At 41.6% G+C, this 19824-nt stretch overlaps 1 protein-coding gene across 1 annotated transcript in view; it reads right to left on the bottom strand.

Annotated features, from left to right (window-relative positions):
* ADRB2 (adrenoceptor beta 2) overlaps positions 1-19586 on the bottom strand; it is a 76130-nt gene extending 56544 nt beyond the window's left edge. Inside the window, exon 1 of the mRNA XM_044664438.1 lies at positions 17681-19586. Within this exon, the coding sequence (XP_044520373.1) occupies positions 18372-19586 (1215 nt within the window). The 3' untranslated portion in view covers positions 17681-18371. The remainder of the gene's footprint in view (positions 1-17680) is intronic.
* Between the last annotated feature and the right edge of the window lie 238 nt (positions 19587-19824).

Raw genomic sequence — 19824 nt, 5'->3', positions numbered from 1 at the left:
GAACCATGGAACTTCAGAGCTAGTAGGGAACCTTAGGACATGGAACATAGGCTGAGAGAGCTACATAAAACATACATAGAATGTTAGAGGGAGGAAAAACCTTAAAACTACTCTACTCCAACCCCTCATTTTACAGATAGGGAATGAAACCCAAAGAGGGGAAGTGATTTGCCCAATGTTACAGACCAAGTCAACAGCAAAAGCATGACTACTTTTTTTGCATGCGTGTGTGTGTGTGTGTGTGTGTGTGTGTGTGTGTGTGTGTGTGTGTGAGAGAGAGAGAGAGAGAGAGAGAGAGAGAGAGAGAGAGAGAGAGAGAGAAGTATAAAGGATGTGGTAGAAACTACATCATTTCTATTTTTGTCAAGAACATAAGCAATTAAATTAAAATGTAAAAAAACACATTTTTAAGACATGTCAAATGAAGAAAACTGCTTTAAAATGGCAGGTTCTCACCCAATTGATCCTTTCCATCTGCCATTCATTTTGTTTTGTTTTGTTTTAATGTACTTGACTTTCAGGAGTCCTTTTACCCTAAAATTCTGAACCCATGTGGTCTGGTAGAATGAAAAAAAAGCAAACAAAACAACATTGAATTTGGAGTAAAAACATATGTGTCTGAACACCATTTGCCATCTACTATCTTGGGGGGAAAAGTTACTTCTCTAGGATAGTTTCTTCCTCTGCAAAATGAAGATGTCAGACCAGATTGCCAAGGTCCTATCTAGCATTAAATCTAGTGACTAAGTTCAAGATAGAAAATCAGAGGTGGAAGGGTAATGACTCACAGGAGGAAGGAAAGTGATATTTGGCTACTAGGCAACCCTTGAATTCAACTCTTAAAGCATCTAGGAACATCTTATAAATAAAAGAAAAAAATTAGAACCTTATGGTTTCAATCAGGAATGGTCCTTCCATAATTCACTGTTCTGCTAGAGTTTGCCATAGCTCTCACATACACATCTTAGTTTCAGAATCATCAAACCATAGACTCTCAGATACATGAGATCTCAAAAGGCATTTGCTCCACATTAGGCCTGAATAGAAATTCCTTCTTTAGTACCCCTGAAGAGTGGTTATCAAACCTCTACATGAAAGATAACCAAGTATAGGAAGCTCGCTATTTCCCAAAACACACCATTCCTCTTTGAGACAAAAATGTCTCATTGTTAATATAGCTGAGTACAGACTCAACCCCTCCTCCATGAAGACTTCTCTTTTCTTGCCTAAACATTCCTAATTTCTTCCATTTATCCTTGTTGCTTCTTTCATCTTCAGACTACCACTTATTTTTAACCTTTCTTTCTCTGGGACAACATGGCATGCAGTGGAAAGAGTATTAGATCCAGAGTCAAAGGATCTGAGTTCAAATTTATTTTGGTTCTGCTTCATACTACATATGGGCTCTTGATAAAAACTGTGTGACCTTTCTAGCCCTCAGTGTCTTCATCTATAAAATGAGAGAGGTAGGCAAGGTGATCTCTAAATTATCTTCCATTTCTAAATCTGTGATACTGATTTCTAGATTCAGAGTTTCTCTTTGAGGGTCCATGTCACAGACACTGTCAAGTACAATATATCCACACTCTTACTGTGTATCTTGTATTTCTCCTAGTATATTTTATATAACCCTTGTATATCTCATAGTGTCTAGTTATAGAAGAATTCACTGGTTTCCAAAACTATGTTTTTTTTTTTTTTAAGACCTGTTACCTTCCATCTTAGAATCAATAATGTATATCGGTTCCAAAGCAGAAAAGTGGTAAGGACTAGGCCATGGGGGTAAAGTGACTTGACCAGAGTCATATGGATAGGAAGTATCTGAGGCCACATTTGAACCCAGGACCTCTCGTCTCCAGGTCTGGCTCTCTATCCACTGCGTCACCTAGCTGTTCCTGCATCTATCCATTTTTAATGATGATATATCCCCATGGACTTACCCCTACAGACAAAAAAGCAGTCACATATTTGTATACTTATCCTTAAAAAAATAATAATAGAACCATAGAATGCCAGAGATGGAATGGGGCCTTAGAATACAGAATTCAGCCAGCACATGCATTTTACACATTTCAGTGGGTCTGCCCCACTAGAAGAAATTATGTGTCACAAGTGCCAACAAGGAGAGCAGCAGCTGCCACTTCTGCCCTCCCCTACTTTGTTTTCAATGCCTTCTACACACAGCCTTGGGCTGATTCACAAGGCTTGGCATAGCTGCAAGAGAGGAAGACAAAACCTAGGAAGACAAGCAGGGAGGAGAGAAGGGAGTGGCTCAGAATCCTCAGGACTCAGAAGATGTAGAGTGGATTAGATGTCCATACCCCAGCCTGGCCCCTTGACAGGGCTCCACTGAACATATTACTCTCATTTATGTGAACATGAACCTCCAGAGCTTGGAAAAACGTTAGTGATCATCAAGCCGAATCACATTTCATAAATGGGAACACTAAGGACCACAGAAAGGATATCAGAGGCACAGACCTTTAGGGCTAGGAAGAGCCTTAAGTCCAACCCTGTTATTTAATTGATGGGAAAATTGAGGCCTGGAAAGGGAAATCATACTTACTGAACTCTATAGCTAGCAGAGATCTCAGAGATTACCTTATCTAAGTGCCTTCGCCAAGGTCACACAAGGAGTCAGTGGCAAAGCCAGGACTGCTCCGTGTACCATACGCCCATCTGTTTATATATACACCCTCCCTGAGCAGATGGGCACACACCCAGAGTGGGGGTTGGCAAAAGCAAAACCCACTCTGTAAATGCCACATCTCGCCAAAACGTGGCTTTGGGACCTTGTTGTTGCAGAAGGAGGAATATGTAATGGACCCAGCCCCTCCCCAAGCCAAACTTGCTTTGGGCCAGGAATAAACGGTATCCCCAGTGTTCCTGAGGAAGCTCTCCCCTCTTCTCTCAGTCCCCAGTCTCCAGTGACAAGGCGGAGTTGCTCCCAGACCATGATCATTGGCTGTCTCCAGGCTGGGCAACAGGAGGAAGGTCAGGTCGGGTTGCATAAAGATTGCCTTGTATGTGCTCAGCGCCTGGTGTTGCAGTCCTAAGTGGAGCCTGTGTACAGTTCCAATATGGGATTAATCCTTTAATAGAGTCAGTCATCCAGAGAAGTAAACACAAGCCAAGATGGTAAACGAGGGAAGTATGTATGTCCTGATGGGGAATGCATCGGCAATTGTATCAGTACAGCTCATAAAACAGGCAGGACATGAAGTCCAGCACAGGTCAGAGAAGAACAGCAGGACTAACAGGAAAATGCTCCCAGGGCATCACTGGGAATCAGGAGACCTGGCTCTGCCACTGACTCCCTCTGTGACCTTGGGCAAGTCCCTCTCCCATTTCAGTCCCCAACTTCCTCTTCTTTAAAATAAAGATCCTGTTTCACTAAGCTAGACTGGAATATTACCAACATTCTATGTTCTAAAATCCCTTCTTTAGACGCAGGTAGGTGGCACAGTGGATGGAGCCTTGTACTTAGAGTACAAGAAACCTGCATTCAAATCCAGCCATAGATCTTGTGTTAACTCTGGGCAAGTCATTCAACCTTAGATTCTTTATCTCTAAAATGGTGATGATAAGAGTGTCCATTTCCTAGGATTGTTGGGAAGAGAAAATGAGATAATTTTTAGGAAGCACTTTGAAAACATTAAAGTGTTATACATCCCCGGGAACACTGTACACTGTTAGCAATATTGTACAATGATCAGCTACGAATGACTTAGCTATTCTCAGTAATGCGACGATCCAGGATAATTCTGAAGAACTTACAACAAAAAATGCTAGCCACCTCCATAGAAAGAACCGATGAAGTCTGAATGCAGATTGAAGCATACTTTTAAAACTTTCTCTATTATTATCGAGGGCTGTTTTGTTCTGCATTTTCTTTTGCAACATGGCTAATATGGAAATGTTTTGCATGACTGCATATGTAAAATCTATACCTAATTGCTTGCCTTCTAAGGAGAGGGGAGGGAAAGAATGGAAAGAGAGAATTTTGAACTCAAAATTTAAAGAAATGTTAAACATTTTTGTTTACATGTAATTAAGGAAAAAAATAGAATAAACTAGGGGGCAGCTGAGTAGCTCAGTGGTTTGAGAGCCAGGCCTAGAGACAGGAGGTCCTAGGTTCAAACCCGGCCTCAGACACTTCCTAGCTGTGTGACCCTGGGCAAGTCACTTGATCCCCATTGCCCACCCTTAACACTCTTCCACCTAGGAGCCAATACACAGAAGTTAAGTGTTTAACAAAATAGAATAAAATAAATTGATTTTTAAAAGTATTATATAAATGCTTTGATGATGTCATTTCACTCACTAAGTTGGACTTGAAGATCCTAAACATTCTCTGTTCTAAAGTCCCTTTCTCATTCTAATGGTCAGTGTTTATTCTCAGATCCCTCCCAAAGCTATTAAGTAATTCTCTAATAACTTGTGTTCATTATAAGCTTACGCAGAAAAGATGTTTGAGCAAAACCACTATTCTACCCATCAGAAGGAAGACTTTATTTCATTTAATTTAGTAAGTACAGAACATGCAGCCAAGGAGAAATTAGGGAAAACTTATTAGAACTAAGCAAATCCAGTGGTTAGAGTAACTCTGATGCCTAGATTTTCAAATGTGTTCACCTAGTGTTATTGCTCAGGGAGAGATCTTTCAGGATTTAACCATGTGGTAGCTGACTGCAAGCTTCTTTCTGCTTCCTAAAGAGTTCCTAATAAAAGCCTAAGACTGCCCTGGAAGAGCAAACAACATGCATGATTTAGCAGAAGAGCAACATCAGGCACAATCTGACACTTACTATGTGACCTGGCACAAAATCTTTTTCCTTTTCTAAGACTTTGTTTCCTCATTTGTGAAATGGAGATAAAAACTGAACTATGGATAGCATGCTAGGCCTGGAGTCAGGATGACAGGTTCAAATCTGGCTTCAGACACTTCCAAGCTGTGTGACCCTGAGCAAGTCACTTAATCTCCATTGCTCAGGCTTTAACACTCTTCTGTCTTGGCACCAATTCTTTGTATTCATTGTAAGACAAGATAAGGATTAAAAAAAATTAAAATGGCTGACATTTTCCTCCCTCTCTCTCTCTCTCTCTCTCTCTCTCTCTCTCTCTCTCTCTGTCTCGATCTCAATCATGTCAACAGAGCTTCAAAAATATATAATGGACCCAAAGAACTTAACTTATATTGGATCTCATTTCATCCTCATAACAACAGGAATAGTAATAGATAGCATTTACTCAGCATTTCAAAGTTGGCAAAGTGATTTATATACATTATCATAACTGCTCTTTACAACTCAATCAGATGCTATTATTATACCCATTTTACAGGAGAAGAAACGTAGGCTGAGGAAAATAAAGTGATTTGCTGTCACACAGCTAGTTAGTGTCTGAATTTGAACTTAGATATTCCTGACACCATGTCTAGCACTCAATCTACTAATAATGTAGCATTTTAAGGTTTGCAAAACACTTATCATATTATTTCCTTTGGTAGCCACAACAACTTTGTAAGGTAAAATGCTTTTATGAACCCTATTTTGCAGGTGAGGAATATAAGTCTAAGTGAGATTAAATTACTTGCCCAGAGTCAAAGGACTAGTAAGTGTCAGAGTCAGGATTTGAACTCCAGTGTTTCTGACTCTAAGCTCAGTGCTCATACATTATAACAAGCTGTCTCTTCAATTTTGGCAGCATTATTAGCTTGGCCAGGGTTAAGTGGCCCATCCATGATTGCACAATGAATGTGACCCAAAGGGTCATTCATTTAGTCAATCAATAAGCATTTATTAAGTACCTCCTATGTGCCTGGCACTGTGCTAAGTAAGTGCCTGGGATACAAAAAAAAAATAATTAAAAAAAATCAAAAAACAGCCCTGCCCTCAAGGAGCTTCCAGTCTAATGGGAAAGATAACCTACAAAAACAGGCAAAATACAAGTCCCTGCCTGGCTCAAGGAGCTCATGACCTAATGGGAGAAACAAGGAAACAAATGTCCACAAACAAATAATATAAGAGACAAAAATGAAATAAATAAGGGAGGGAAGGCACTAGAATTAAGAAAGATTGGGAAAGGCTTCCTGGGATTTTATTTGGGACCTGAAGGAAGCTAAGAGACAGATGATGATGAGGGAGAGAATTCTAGGCATAAGGAATAGCCAGAGAAAATCTTAGAGCCAGGAGATGGAGGGTTTTGTTTGAGAACAAGCCAAGAGGCCAGAGTCACTGGACTGAAGAGTATTGTGGGGAGATAAGGTATAAGAAAACTGCAAGAGAAATGGGAAGTGGTGCTGGTTTATAAAAGGTAAAGGCTTTGAATGCTAAACAGAGGGTTTTATGTTTGATCCTAGAGGGAATTGGAAGCCGCTGATTTTATTTTATTTTTTAGTTTGAGGGGGATGACATTGTAAGACTTATGAGACTTAGCAAAATCATTTGAAAATTTAGAAAAAAAAATTGGAAGGCTAAATGGAAGACAGACTGGAATGGAAAGAGACTTGAATCGGGCAGACCCACCAGTATGCTATTTTTCCAAGCAAGAAGAGATTCTATTAGGATGGTGACATTATCAGAGGAGGAAAAGGAGCATATTCCAGAATTGTTACAAAGGAGAATTTGAGGTTGTTGAGAGATAGGAAATAAGAATGGTATCTAGGTTACAAACCTGAGAAATTGAGAGAATAATGGTGTCTTCAAAGTAACAGAGAAGTTTAGAGGAGGTGGGATGCTTTAGGGGGAAATTTAGTGGGTTCAGTTTTGGACATGTTGCGTTTAGGATGTCTACTGGACATCCATTTCAAGACATATAAAAGGTAGATGGATATGCAAGATCGGAAGTTGGCAAAAAAAGTTAGGGCAGGATCAGTAGATCTGAGATTCATCAGCATAGAAATGACAATGAAATTCATAGGCATTGATGAGATCACCAAATGAAACAATATAGAGGGAGAAGAGAAGAGGGCCCAGTATAGAACCCTGTGGGACACCTGTGGCTAAAAAGCATGACTTGGATGAAGATCCAGCAAAGAAAACCAATAAAAGAGATAGGAGAAGAACCAGAAGAGGGAAATGACCCCAAAATCTAAGAGACACGAGAGTAGCCAGAAGAAACTGATCAGCAGTGTCAGTGACTGCAAAGAGGTGGATGAGGATAAGGATTTCAAAAAGGCCATTGTATGTAGCAACTAAGAGATTATGAAAAGCAGTTTCAGTAGAATAATGTCAGAAACTGGATTGTAAAGGGTTAAAAAGAGAGTGGGAAGAGAGAAAGTGTAGGCACCTATTGTAAAAAACTTCCTCATTTAGCCACAAATTTTATCACAACAGGTAGAAGAAATATAGAATGATACATATCAGGAATAGAAGGATCAAGGGAAGATTTTTTTAAGGATGGCGGTGACATGGACATGTTTCTAGGCAATAGAGAAGGAGCCAATAGACAAGAAGAGACTGAGGATGAATGAGAACATAGGGATGACAGAGGAAGCAATCTGCTTTAGGGGATGGGATGGAATGAGATCACTTGTGCAGATAGAGAAGGTAGCCTTGGTAAGTGTAAAAAAGAATTCTTTGTTCCCTTTTTTTATTAAACGGGGACCTGGAGGTCCTCTTACCAAAAAGATGTGTAGGGATTAAGCAGCTCACAGTACAAGGAAAGAGAAAAGATAAAGACAGGAAGTGAGATAGAAAAAGGGGAGTCAGTTGCTGACAGGGTTAGCATTTGCATGGAAGGAAAATGGCTGCTGGGTGTGAGTTGGTCATTGGGGGTTGGTTCCTGGTAGTGTGGGTTGGTGATTAAATTAGTTGGTGGTTGTTATAGGTAGATATAGGCAGTTTAGATAGTAATTATAGGTAGTTATAGGGAATCTGTTTAGGCATTAGGAAATTTTCCTTCTCTACCTTTTTCCTATATTTCTCTCCTTTACTATATTCTTTTACTACCTCTATTTAAATTAAAGTAAATTGTTAATAGTTAAAAGCTGCTAGAAGTTTTCTTTTCTCTGACTTAAAGAGATAATATTAATTTACAACTCTACTATATTCTCATTAAAACTTAAATGATTAAAAGCTGCTTTCTTATTTAGTCAAACCCTTATTTTAACCCTTACATAAGGAGTAAGGCTTCCTCATCATGTGAGACAAGAATGAAGGAAGAGATAGTGGCAGAAGGCATCTTAGTGATATAAGACAGGGAAGAAGAGAGAAGACGGACCTCGTGGCAAGACTTTCAATTTAAAAAAAAAAACATGAGGCAAAGTTCTCAGTTGAAGGAGGGGGAGAGGGGAGCCATGGGAGATTTGAGAAGAGATAAGGGGTCATAGAAAAACCAGCTAGTGGTAGCTCTCTACTCAGGACAGTTAGTCTTGATAGCAACACTCAGACTATTACCTTTCCTAAGGTAGTTGGGAGGAAAGTGTTCTATAGACTTTAAAGTACTATAAAAATGGAAGTTGTTATTACTAAATGGAGTGTTGGAAACAAGATTACAGGAAGTACAATGATTGGAGGGAGGGAGAACAAAGTCTTAATAGACTTTGCAGAGAAGACTCATTATTTTCTCTCTGGGAGGTCATAAGTCACTTGGAAAAGGCATGGGAAGGACAGCTGATGAACGGGACTAATAGTTTGGAAAACTGCTTAACCTTTTTGCTCTATTTCTGGGTTTCCATCTCCCCCCAACTCTACAGCCCAGAGCTGTTAGGAGACTGATTTCCTGGGTAGTTCCCCAGTTGGGAATTCAGTGAAAAGCCTTCAATACAGATCACTGGGGGGAAGGCTAGTGTGAATTAGAGAAAAGTCTGACTTCAAGAATAACATTTTAAAAAAAGAAATACAATTTTATTTTCATGTACTTTCAAGGACACAGTGTCACTAAATCTTAGAGTTGGAATGGACTTTAGTGGCCATCTCTTCCAACCTCTCACCCCATTTGGGAATCTCTTCTTTAACATTCCTGATAGAATTAGCCTCTCCTTGAGTACTTCCAAAGATAGGAAGTTACCACTTCCCCAAACTAGTCCAATTCACAGAATCAATAGGCCTTATGGAATTTCAGAGTTAACAGGACAGAGAATATCTAATCAAATCAGAGCCAAAATGAAATCCCATCTAAGACCTCCCCAACAAATGGCCTTCCAGGTTCTATGTAAAGACCTCCAGGCTTAGAGGACTCACTACCTGACAAGGTAGCCCAATTCAACTTTTGGATATCTCTCTGGAAGGATTTCCCCCCTAGTATTAAACTGAAATTTATTTTATTACACCTATCCATTGGTCCTCGTTTTTCCATTTGGGACTGAGTCTAATCCTTTTACCACATGACAGTCCTTCAAATACTTGAAGACAAAAATAAAATCTCCCTGAGTCTTCTTTCCTTATTACTAAACATCTGTTTGTTCAAGTGACTCTCATATGGTATGGTCTCCAGTCCCTTCACCAGCCTGATTACCTTTCTCTTAATATATGCTCCAGATTGTCCATATACCTCCTAAAATGTGGGACCAAAAACTGAGAGAATCCTCTAGTTAAATGACTGCCTCCCTCATCTAGACACTAATTCTTATTAACATTGTTTAAATGAAGTTAGAGTTTTGTTTGCTTGCTTGTTTGTTTGCTTTTTGCTATTGTGTGAACTTAAGAGAGTTGAAAAGGTACTGACCTGAAAGGGAATTGCCTCATCACTGGGGCTGTTCCCCATACCAATGAAATCAGAGATCTAGGCCTCATCTCAGAATGCATCCATGTGAGCTTTCAGGCCACCACAATTTGTGATATAACTGGCCAACTAGCTGGTAGTATGGAGTCCTGGACTTGGAAATCAGGCAGGTTCATGAAATCCAGAGTCAGATGTTTACAAGCTGTGTGACCCTGGGCAAATCACTTAACCCTGTTGGCCTCAGTTTCTGCATGTGTAAAATGAGTTGGAGAAGGAAATGGCAAATCACTCCTGTATCTTTGCCAAGAAAATCCCAAATTAGGACACAGAGTTTGACACGACTAAACAATGAAAAAAATCAGAGTTCTTTATTCCTATACTTGTACAGATGATTTTTTTGCACCTACGTGAAGGTATTTGACATTTCTCTTTGCAAACGTCATCTCATTAGATGTGGGTGATTATTAATTATAATGATATTTAAGAACCCCATTTTCTTAACTCTGTTATTGAATGAATGAACAATCGATCCATTTATGATTAATCCATTAACTCCCAGAATATTAGTGCTATAAGAGACCTAAAGGTCATCTAGTAAAAAAACTCTTTCATTTTACAAAGTTTACAAATTAAAATCAAAATTACATTTTACGAATTTACCTGATGTTCAAAGAAAGAAATAAAGAGACCCGAATGCAGGCTTTCCGACTCTTATTTAAATATTTTCCTTACCACACCAGCCAGGCCACCTCTTCTTAATCATATATATAGATGGCATTTTTAAAGTTCTTGAATGTGCTTGAGAAGTTTGCTTTTTTAACTATTTAAAATATTCCCTATGCAATCTTATTTGTCCTCTCACTGAAGCCAGCATTGTTGAGAACAGTCCTTGTGCAAAATCACACAGAAGGATTGGCACTTGGCAAGTATCAGTTAGAATGAATGAATAGCAGTAGAGTACACTAAAAAGAGCACTGCATATAAAACCAGAAGTCCTAGGTTTGAGTCCTTGCCCACCTACTTTTATTTATTTATTTGTCCACCTGTTTATACAGATTGGCAGGTCACTTTAATTCTTTTTTTTTTTTTTTTAATACTTAACTTCCGTCTTGGAGTCAATACTGTGTGTCGGTTCCAAAGCAGAAGAGTGGTAAGGGTTAGGCAATGGGGGTCAAGTGACTTGCCCAGGGTCACACAGTTAGGAAGGGTCTGAGGTCACATTTGAAAGTAGGACTCTAGGCCTGGCTCTCAATCCACTGAGCTACCCAGGTGCCCTCAGGTCACTTTAATTCTTGGTGTCTGTTTCCTCTCTGTGAACCAAGGCTGTGGCACTGTTATTGGTCAGTCATGTCCAATTCTTTGTGACCCCATTTGGGATTTTCTTGGCAAAGATCCTGGAATGATTTGCCATTTATTTCCTTCTCCAACTTATTTTACACATGAGGAAACTGAGGCAAACAGGATTAAATGACTTCCCCAGAGTCATACGGCTAGGAAGTGTCTAAGGCCACATTTGAACTCAGATCTTCCTGGGGCACTGTGTCTACTGCACCACCTGGATGATCTCTAAGGTCCCTTCAGCTCTGACATTTTGTGAATCTAAGAAGAGATATCCTGAGTTTTTCATTTATCAAATGGGGATAATTATAGCACTAGTGTTCCCTAACTCACAGGGCTACTATGAGGATTGAATAAGGTAGTGGATAAGAAAAACATTTGTCGTTTGGCTATTACTATTATTTTTGCCTGAATGACTTTCCCCCACCATATCAAACTCTCCCTGTGGCCAGAAAATCAATTCTATTGTCCTAAGAAAGTGAGCATAACATTTAAAATCTCCTTGACAAGCCAGCTGTGGCCTGCCGGGTCTCTAACAAGTTCCAGGCCTCAGGACAACTCCAGCCACAGACTTGCCTTGCAATCAGGCTGCCATGGGCACCATCCCAAACTCACCAAGAACCAGTTTGCCTGGGTGCAATCTGGGCAGTGCCAAATGTGTGGCTGCAGTTTTACTCAGCTGTGATCAGTTTTGAAAGTTTCACATCCTCTTTTCACTCTGGCCCAACCCTTAAATTGAAACCCAGAGCTAAAATGAGGGCCCAGAGAAGAGGGCCAGACACTCCAAGGAGCAGGTCGCTCTTCTGCTACAACCAGCTCCCTCTGACAACACAGTAACGGGAGAAGTATTGCCCTCAGCTCAGACCGCACTTCGCTTTCTCCACTTTGATATCAAATGGAACTTACAGTCTATCCATACGCCTGGAATCTAGCCTTAACTCACAGGCTGCTAGGATACAGAATGCAGAAAGCCAGGGGCAGTAAGAGAACTTGGAACATCCAAGCCGGAAGGCCCCTTGCACCCCAGAATATGAGAATATAGAATGGACACTCTTGGAACACAGAACGCTAGAGCTAGAAGTGACTTTGGAACTTGGGATGTTGGACCAGCCCTAGAGATCATGAAAGACCATAAAGATCTGCTGTCTCGTTCTGCAAAAGACAAAAGTGAGGCTCAGAGAGGAAAAATGATCTGGTCAGCCACAGCCGAGGTCAGAGCTGGTCCTAGAATCCAGACCTCGGACTCTTGGGTCCAGCAGCCTTTCCACCGTCCCTCACAGCCAGTCACTGTCTTTTCCTGCCGTTACACGGATGTTTGTCTTGTTTTCCCAAGTAGATGACAAACTCCTTGAAGGCTGCCACCCAATGTTCTAGATCTCCACATCACTCAAGTCTATTTTAGTGGGATAATTAATAGTGAGACTGACTTCCTTCTGCAGGCTCCGGCAGAGCCAGCTCCCCAGTGAGGCACTGGGCAGCCTGTTTCCTTCCCATCCTCCCTTTCCCTGGATTCCTTCCCTCAGTAAACGTCCCCTCCCTCCACCCCCACAAGACACACCTGTCAGCTGGCATCTCAAAATGAGTTTCTCATTTGACAGTTCCTGGGCCCTTCTAGTCACGGCAAAGGAAGTTTTGTTCTGGTGAATATACCACAAATGTTATGTAACCCCCCTGACAACAAACAAATATACATGACAGAAAGACACAAATAGAACCATAAAAAAAAAAAAATCCGATTGGTCACCGTTCATTTTTAAAGAAAGTGGCGTTTCAAGGCAGAGGACAAGAGCTCCCGGCGTTCCTACCTGGGTGACCTTGGACAAGTGGGGCCCCAGATCCTTATCTGTAACAGGGCTTGGAAGAAGGAGGGGTCACATTAGATGGCTTCTAAGGTCTCTTTTCACACTCCATTTTCATATCCCAGGAAAGGCAATTACTGCTCAAGGCCCCAGGGCTGAAAAAGTTTTATGTAGTTATATTAATCCCAAAACATGAATAACAGCACAAAGATGTGTGCTGACTTAGGTCATACGTGTGCTGAATTAGGAAATCTTCAAGTATCCTGAAAGGAGAAAAATATCCTAGTAGGTGATTCCAGGGAGAAATAAATCATTCTTTAGGGTTCAGAGCTACTTACTCACTCTCTGATCTTGGGAAAATAATTCCATTTCTCCGGACCTCAGTATTCTATTCTGTTCAAAATGAGGATGTTAGGCCAGGTTATGAGATTTTAGGAACTTGTTCCCAAATCTAAAAACTCTAGTTATTCCTTATTGCTTTTAGAATCAAATCAAAACTCCTCCACTGGGCATCGAAAGTCCTTCACTAGTGGCTGCAATCTATTTTCTCATCTCATAATGCCTTACTCCCTCTCACATCCCCTATGGTCCAGTCAGACTGGTCTGGCTGTTTCTCATATACAATACTCCGCCTCTCACCTCTGGACTTTTGCATTCTTTGTGCCTGGAATGCACTCTGCCCTCATCTCTGCCTCTTAGAATCCTGTATATCCTTCAGTTCAAGCGCTACCTTCTGAGCCACCCTCCTCCCCACCCCCAGGTGTCAGTGCCTTCCGTTTGACATATGTATACAAAAGCATACATCTATTTATTTATTTATCTATCTATATCCATAGATCTATTTTATATATATCTGCATATATATGCATTCATGTATATATACATACAATTTGGTTGCATAGTCATAGAATATTATGTGTGTATATATATATTTATTATATATTCAATATATACCAACATGGACCTATAAATACATAGATCTTCCTCATCTCCTCCAGGACAATATAAGTTCCCTGAGGAGAAGAGTTATATCTCTACTGATACCCAAGCATAGTGTATGGCACATAGCAGGGATTCATAAATGATCTCAATATTCTAAATTAATTAATTAAATACAATTTTTCAAATTAAAAAAAAAACCAATGACATATAAAATCCAGTGAATTTGCTCATTGGCTATGGGAGGGGGATGGAAGAAGGGGACGAAGATGAATCATGTAACCATGGGAAAATATTCTAAATTAATTAAATAAAAATTTCCCAAAAATAAAAATGATTTCTAAGATTACTCCCTACTCTACATTAAATGATTCCAAATGATCTCTTCTGTGGCTTCCAGATCTCTGTTAGGAGTCTAAAGGGAGGAGGGATGTCTCAGTGGATAGCCTGGAAAAGGGAGGACCTCGGTTCAAATTTGACCTCAGACACTTCTTATCTGTGGGACCCTGGACAAGTCACTTAACCCCCATTGCCTAGTCTTTATCTTTCGTCTGCCTTGGTATACTTAGTATCAATGCTAAGAGAGAAGGTAAAGTTTGGAGAAAAAAAGAAACTAAGGGGGAGCTAGGAAAGTTATGAAGGGATTTTTACAAAGGGGAAGGGCTCCAAGGGGGACAAATGAAAAAGAGAGATAACAGATATCCCAAGTCCTAGAAGTGCTGTACAAGAGGAAGACCAACAGTGTTTTACTAAAACCATCAAGCCATCCAGCATTTTACTGAGATTGCAATGCATACGCCCAATGCCCATCACCCTGGTAACCAACGGGAAACACAGGAAGGCACTTGTGGTGTTGGGGAAGGAGTTTATATAATACTGAAAGTCAGGAGGCCTGGGTTCTAGTCCTGACTAGTTACTCATTAGCTCCATGCTCTCAGAATCATAGATTTAGAGCTGGAAAGACCATTAGAAACTACTTATCCAAATTCTTTGTTTTTCAAATGAGTGACTGAAGCTCAGAGAGGTCAACTGAGTTGCCCATGGTCACCAGGGTGACAAAATGATAGAGGCAGAATGGAGCAAGTCATTTGCTTTTCTGGGCCTCAGTTACAACATCCGTAAAATGAGGGTTTGGAGCTGATGCTCCTTCTCTCTCTTTATGATCCATTTTTTCCAGGTCCAGCATTCTATGTTCTCTGTTCTAAGGTCTCTCCTCACTCTGCTATCTTATGCTGTAACATTCTCTGTTCTAACTCCTTTCCTCCAAGACACACACATACACACAGGAATGTGCACAAGTAGCCCTACAGTGCAGAAAGTACAATCAGTATGGACGAAAAGTGCCCATGCTCATTAAATCTAATACATTTTATGTGCAATGGCCTCCTCTCAAAATCTTCTGTTCTGAGGTCCTCTGCCATTCTAATATTCCAGTGCTCTGTGTTTTATGGTCTCTCCCAGCTCTAATGCTATAGTCTAATATTCTGTGATTCTAAGTGAATTCCTTGCCACTGGTAAGATTAAGGCTGTAGGAGAGCTGTGTTGACAGATGGGGAAAAAGAAATCATGGTATGGAAGAGAGAAGCAGCAATTCAGTTAAGGAACAAATTAATGATCAATGAATTCCGTTCAGCCTAAAGTCCTCTTTCAGATATCTGATGTAAAAATAGAAAAAGGATAGAGGAGAGGAGAGGGGGTAAAAGAATGTTTACTTTTCTGATTGTCATAAAAGTGGCTTTTAAGGGCATTAGAGTCACTCCATAAAATAGTAGTGACTGTTCACCAACCCTCTCACCACTCATAAACCTGTCTGAACCAGTGTCCCCTTTGCAGCTCCAGTGCCACCTGGGTGCTTTCTATTGTGGCAGCATTGAAATAAGGATGGGGCAGTGGATAAAGTGCCCTTGGGGTGAGGGGGCTGGGAACAGGGAAGATCACAAGATCTGGGTTCTGGTGTTGCCTCTGACCTCAAGGGCATGGACTGTTTTGTTTTGCTTTGTTTTGCATCCTCAGTATTCAACATAGTGATTAACACATTGCAAATGTTTTAATATGTGCTTAATAAATCTGGGCAAATCAGGATTCCTTCTCTGGACATCAGATTTCCTACCAATAAGAAGACATTGATTCAAATCTTAATTCTGCTACTTACTACCTGGAGTGACCTTGAGCACCAAGATGCAGGGAAGTGAATATTAGATTCCAAAGACTTGAGTGTGAATCCAATTCAGTTCTACCACTTACTAACTGTGTGCCCCTGGACAAGTCATAACCTCTCTGAATCTATGTCAAGTCACCTGTAAGATGAGAAGGTTGGACTGGGTGCCTTCCTGCTTTAAATTCTATGAACTCATGTGACCTTAAAAAAGTTCTATGACCTGGGATGGGTCAAATCTTATCCAGCTCCAAGCTTCCAATAGCTAATGCAGAACTAGGCCTGGAAGGAACTTTAAAAACCATTTGACTAAAGCTTGCCCTCATCCCCTTTCCTCTCACTACTCTCCCCTCTTCTCTTCCCCAAGGAAACCAAAGATGAGATTTAGTAATCAGGTCATAAAGCCAGCTAGCAGAGGAGTGGGTGAAGGGGAGGTGAATCTTAGCAACTATTGAGCTATTCTAATTAACTCACTCTGACCACTTCTCCAACCAGCTAATTCCTGGTCCTCTGCAATGAGAGAAGTTATCATTTTGGGGGCAGCATTTTCATCACAAATGGCTGAACTCTCTTTCTTTTTCAACCCACCCTCCACCTCCACCCTGCCAGCCTTGGTAGGTCCAAAGATTCCCATGGAAAGGCATAGTGAGGACATAAATTTGGGAGGCTGCCATCCACAATGGGCAGAGAGATGGCTGTCTATCACCTCATGTCCATGAGTCAGTCTTTCTGATGTAAACAACACACAGTAAATCTATCAGGAGACAGTTTGTGGGGCAGCTGGAAGAGGGCTGCATGTAGGGTATGAAGTATTCAATTTGAATCTCAGCTCCAACACTTTACTAGCGGGGAGACCCTTGAAGAAGTTCCTTCCCTGCTACGGGCCTCAGTTTGTTTTTTATTAGACAAATGGGGATGTACCACTGTCAACATAAAAGCAGGGTGGGGGATCAAATGAGATAATGTTTCCATAAAGGGTTTTGTAATTTTTGAAGTGCTATGTAAATGGCAGCTATGAGTTTGATTACTCTTGAATTGGACCGAATGTTCTGCTTGGCAATAGGGTACTAAATCTAGAGCTTTGAGGGATGTCAGAGGTCAGCTGGTCAAACTCTTCTTTTTACAGATGAGGAAACAGAGGTGTAAGGTGGTTAGATGGCCACTAAGGTCACAGGGGTAATTAGAATCAGTGGGCACTTGAAACCAGCTAGGCTTCTCTCTCCATTCTCCGTTCTCTCTCCATCTTCCCATTAATTCACAATAATTAATGGGAAATTGTCCATTTCTTATTAATAATAAACAATAATTTTATTATTTAATAATTATTAAATATATTTACATATAAATAATACATAAATAGGTGCACTAATGAACAATATCCTTAATTACAAGAGAAGAGATATGCAAATTAGAAGAGTTTGACTTGGGGTATAAGGGTTACTTGAGACATATGTTTATTGTAACAGACTCAATGCCAACAGACAAGCTATGTGGAAATGTAATTCTGGGAAGTATGGTCTGACATACTGGCAATAGAGCAGAAGCCCCAAGTTCAAGTCCCCACCAACAATATGTAGCTGTATGATGGCAGGTAAGTCCTTTCCTTTACCTCCTGGGCCTCAAGTTCCGAATTAGAATGGAGATAATATTTACCCTGCATCTCTCACAAGACTGCGAGGCATAGCACTAGCTAAAACTGGCAAACACCACAGAAATGTGAGGTATCATTATTATTACTATTAATTTACCATTAAGTCACCGGACAGCTATTGCAAACAGTTACCTGTGGTTTCCAACAAGAATGCTCCGCTGGGGATTTTGGACAAACAGGTGCAATGATGTCACAGCAAAACAATTTATTTACTGTAAACTTTAGACTTTGCTCATTCAACAGCAGAAGCTGCCCCCTCTGTGTCCCTGCCTCCAACAGCCCATGTGAGCAAATAAGAGGAGGAGACGAATCCACATTGACAGCCAGGTCCAGCTGGAGCATCCATGAGGCCCAAGGGGAAGGCCTGCTTCTCCAGAGAGATGTCCCAAGTAGAAGTATGCTAACCCTAATACTTGAAAAGTGAGGTAGATCTATGAGAAAACCATCGAAACTAGACCCAGGCCCTCAAGGCCCAAGCTCCTTGAAGTGGGAGATACACTTCCAAACTCCATTCCAGGCAGAACCCAACTGTTACAGAAATGAGGAATCCCTAGAATCAGTGCATGAGTTGTTTTGTTTCCTGATAATTTAAACAATAAATAGACTAAAACTGTCCTCCTCCCTCTTGCCCATCTCTCTCCAGGATGACTAGACATTTCTAGCTCAAGAATTAAAGAGAAGGCTTAGTGTTTATGGGTTTGTGAAGGGTTGTTGTTTTGGGGTTTGTTTGTTTTTGGCAGTTGTTGTTCTTTTTAAAAATTGTTTCTTTCTTTTTCCCCACCTTGCTTGGTTTGCTGAGGGTTTTTACCAATCAGAGAGACAGTCACAAGGGGGTATCATCCAGAGTCTGATCCTGGCCCTCTAAGTCGGCGCTAGCATTAGGCACAGTACCTGCACAGTTTAAAAAGCCCTCAGTGCCTGGAAGATCTTCATACAGCAGCTCAATCTCCTTCTCCTGCTCAGGGGGACAGCTACCATGCTCCCCATTGTGCTCACTCCTCCCATTGCTGTTGCTGGAGTAGCCATTGCCATAGAGCTTCAGGGCTGACCTCCTGAAACAGAGGAGCTCCTGAAAGGCATACCTGAAGTCAGGACTCCGACAGTAGATCAGTGGGTTGAAGGCTGAGTTGGCATAGCCCACCCAGTTCAAAAAAATGTACACATATTTGGGGACCATGTTGTCCTGTATCACATGGACAATGTTGACAATGAAGAAAGGCAGCCAACAGAGAGTAAAGGTCCCCATGATGATGCCTAAGGTCTTAAGAGCTTTATGCTCTTTCAAACAGAACTTGGAAGACCTTCGGTGACTTGTCCTTCCATTCTGTTCCATCTGGCTGCTGTTCTGGACATGAAAGCGGCCCTCCGATTTATCTATCTTTTGAAGTTGCTTTTTGGCCACCTGAAAGACCCGAGAGTACACAAATACCATGACCACCAGAGGCAGGTAGAAGGACACGATGGAGGAAGCGATGGCATAAGCCTGGTTAGTGAAAAAGTCACAGCAGGTCTCCTTCTCATAACACATGAGAGCTTCCTTGTGACTGGCCCGATACCAGTGCATCTGAATGGGCAGGAAGGAGGTGAGACCCGATACCACCCAGACCACTAAGATGACCACTCTGGCCTTGCCCTTGGTAAGCATGCTCTGGTACCGAAAGGGTGCCGTGATGGCAAAGTAGCGGTCCACAGCAATAACACAGAGGGTCTCGATGCTGGCTGTGACACACAGAACATCGATGGAAGTCCAGAACTCACACCAAAAGTTCCCAAAGGTCCACATGTTCATGAGGATGTGACTGGCACCAAAGGGCACCACCGCCAATCCCATAACCAGGTCAGCACAAGCCAGTGATGTGATGAAGTAGTTAGTGACAGTCTGCAAACGCTGGAACCTGGCTATGGCTGTGATGACCAGCACGTTGCCGAAGACAGTAGCCAGGACTATAGTTGACATGACGATGCCCAAGCCTACCATCCACGCTTCTCCCCCCTGAGTGGAGTTGTTTAGAATGCTGTGGCTCAAGTTGGCAGACATGGCCCCCCAACTTGTCCCCCCCGGGGGGCCGGGCCGACTCTGGAGGTCCACGAGCCTTGACAGAGGGTGCCCCGCCGCCAATCTCTTCTTGGCAGGGGCTCAGCTTCCTGAGAGTCCCAAGCAGCTGCTGGTCCGACGCGGGCCCGTCATTCAGCCTCCGTAAGGTGCACAGGGTTGCCAGCAACGGAGGGAATGAGGAAAGTAGGGCGCGCCCTGGACTGAGCTCAGCAACCGGGAA

The sequence above is a fragment of the Gracilinanus agilis genome, chromosome 2 (genome assembly GCF_016433145.1).
Source record: "Gracilinanus agilis isolate LMUSP501 chromosome 2, AgileGrace, whole genome shotgun sequence".
Lineage (NCBI taxonomy): Eukaryota > Metazoa > Chordata > Mammalia > Didelphimorphia > Didelphidae > Gracilinanus > Gracilinanus agilis.
Note: the sequence above shows the minus strand (reverse complement) of the source record. Positions and strands in the feature narration are given on the sequence as shown.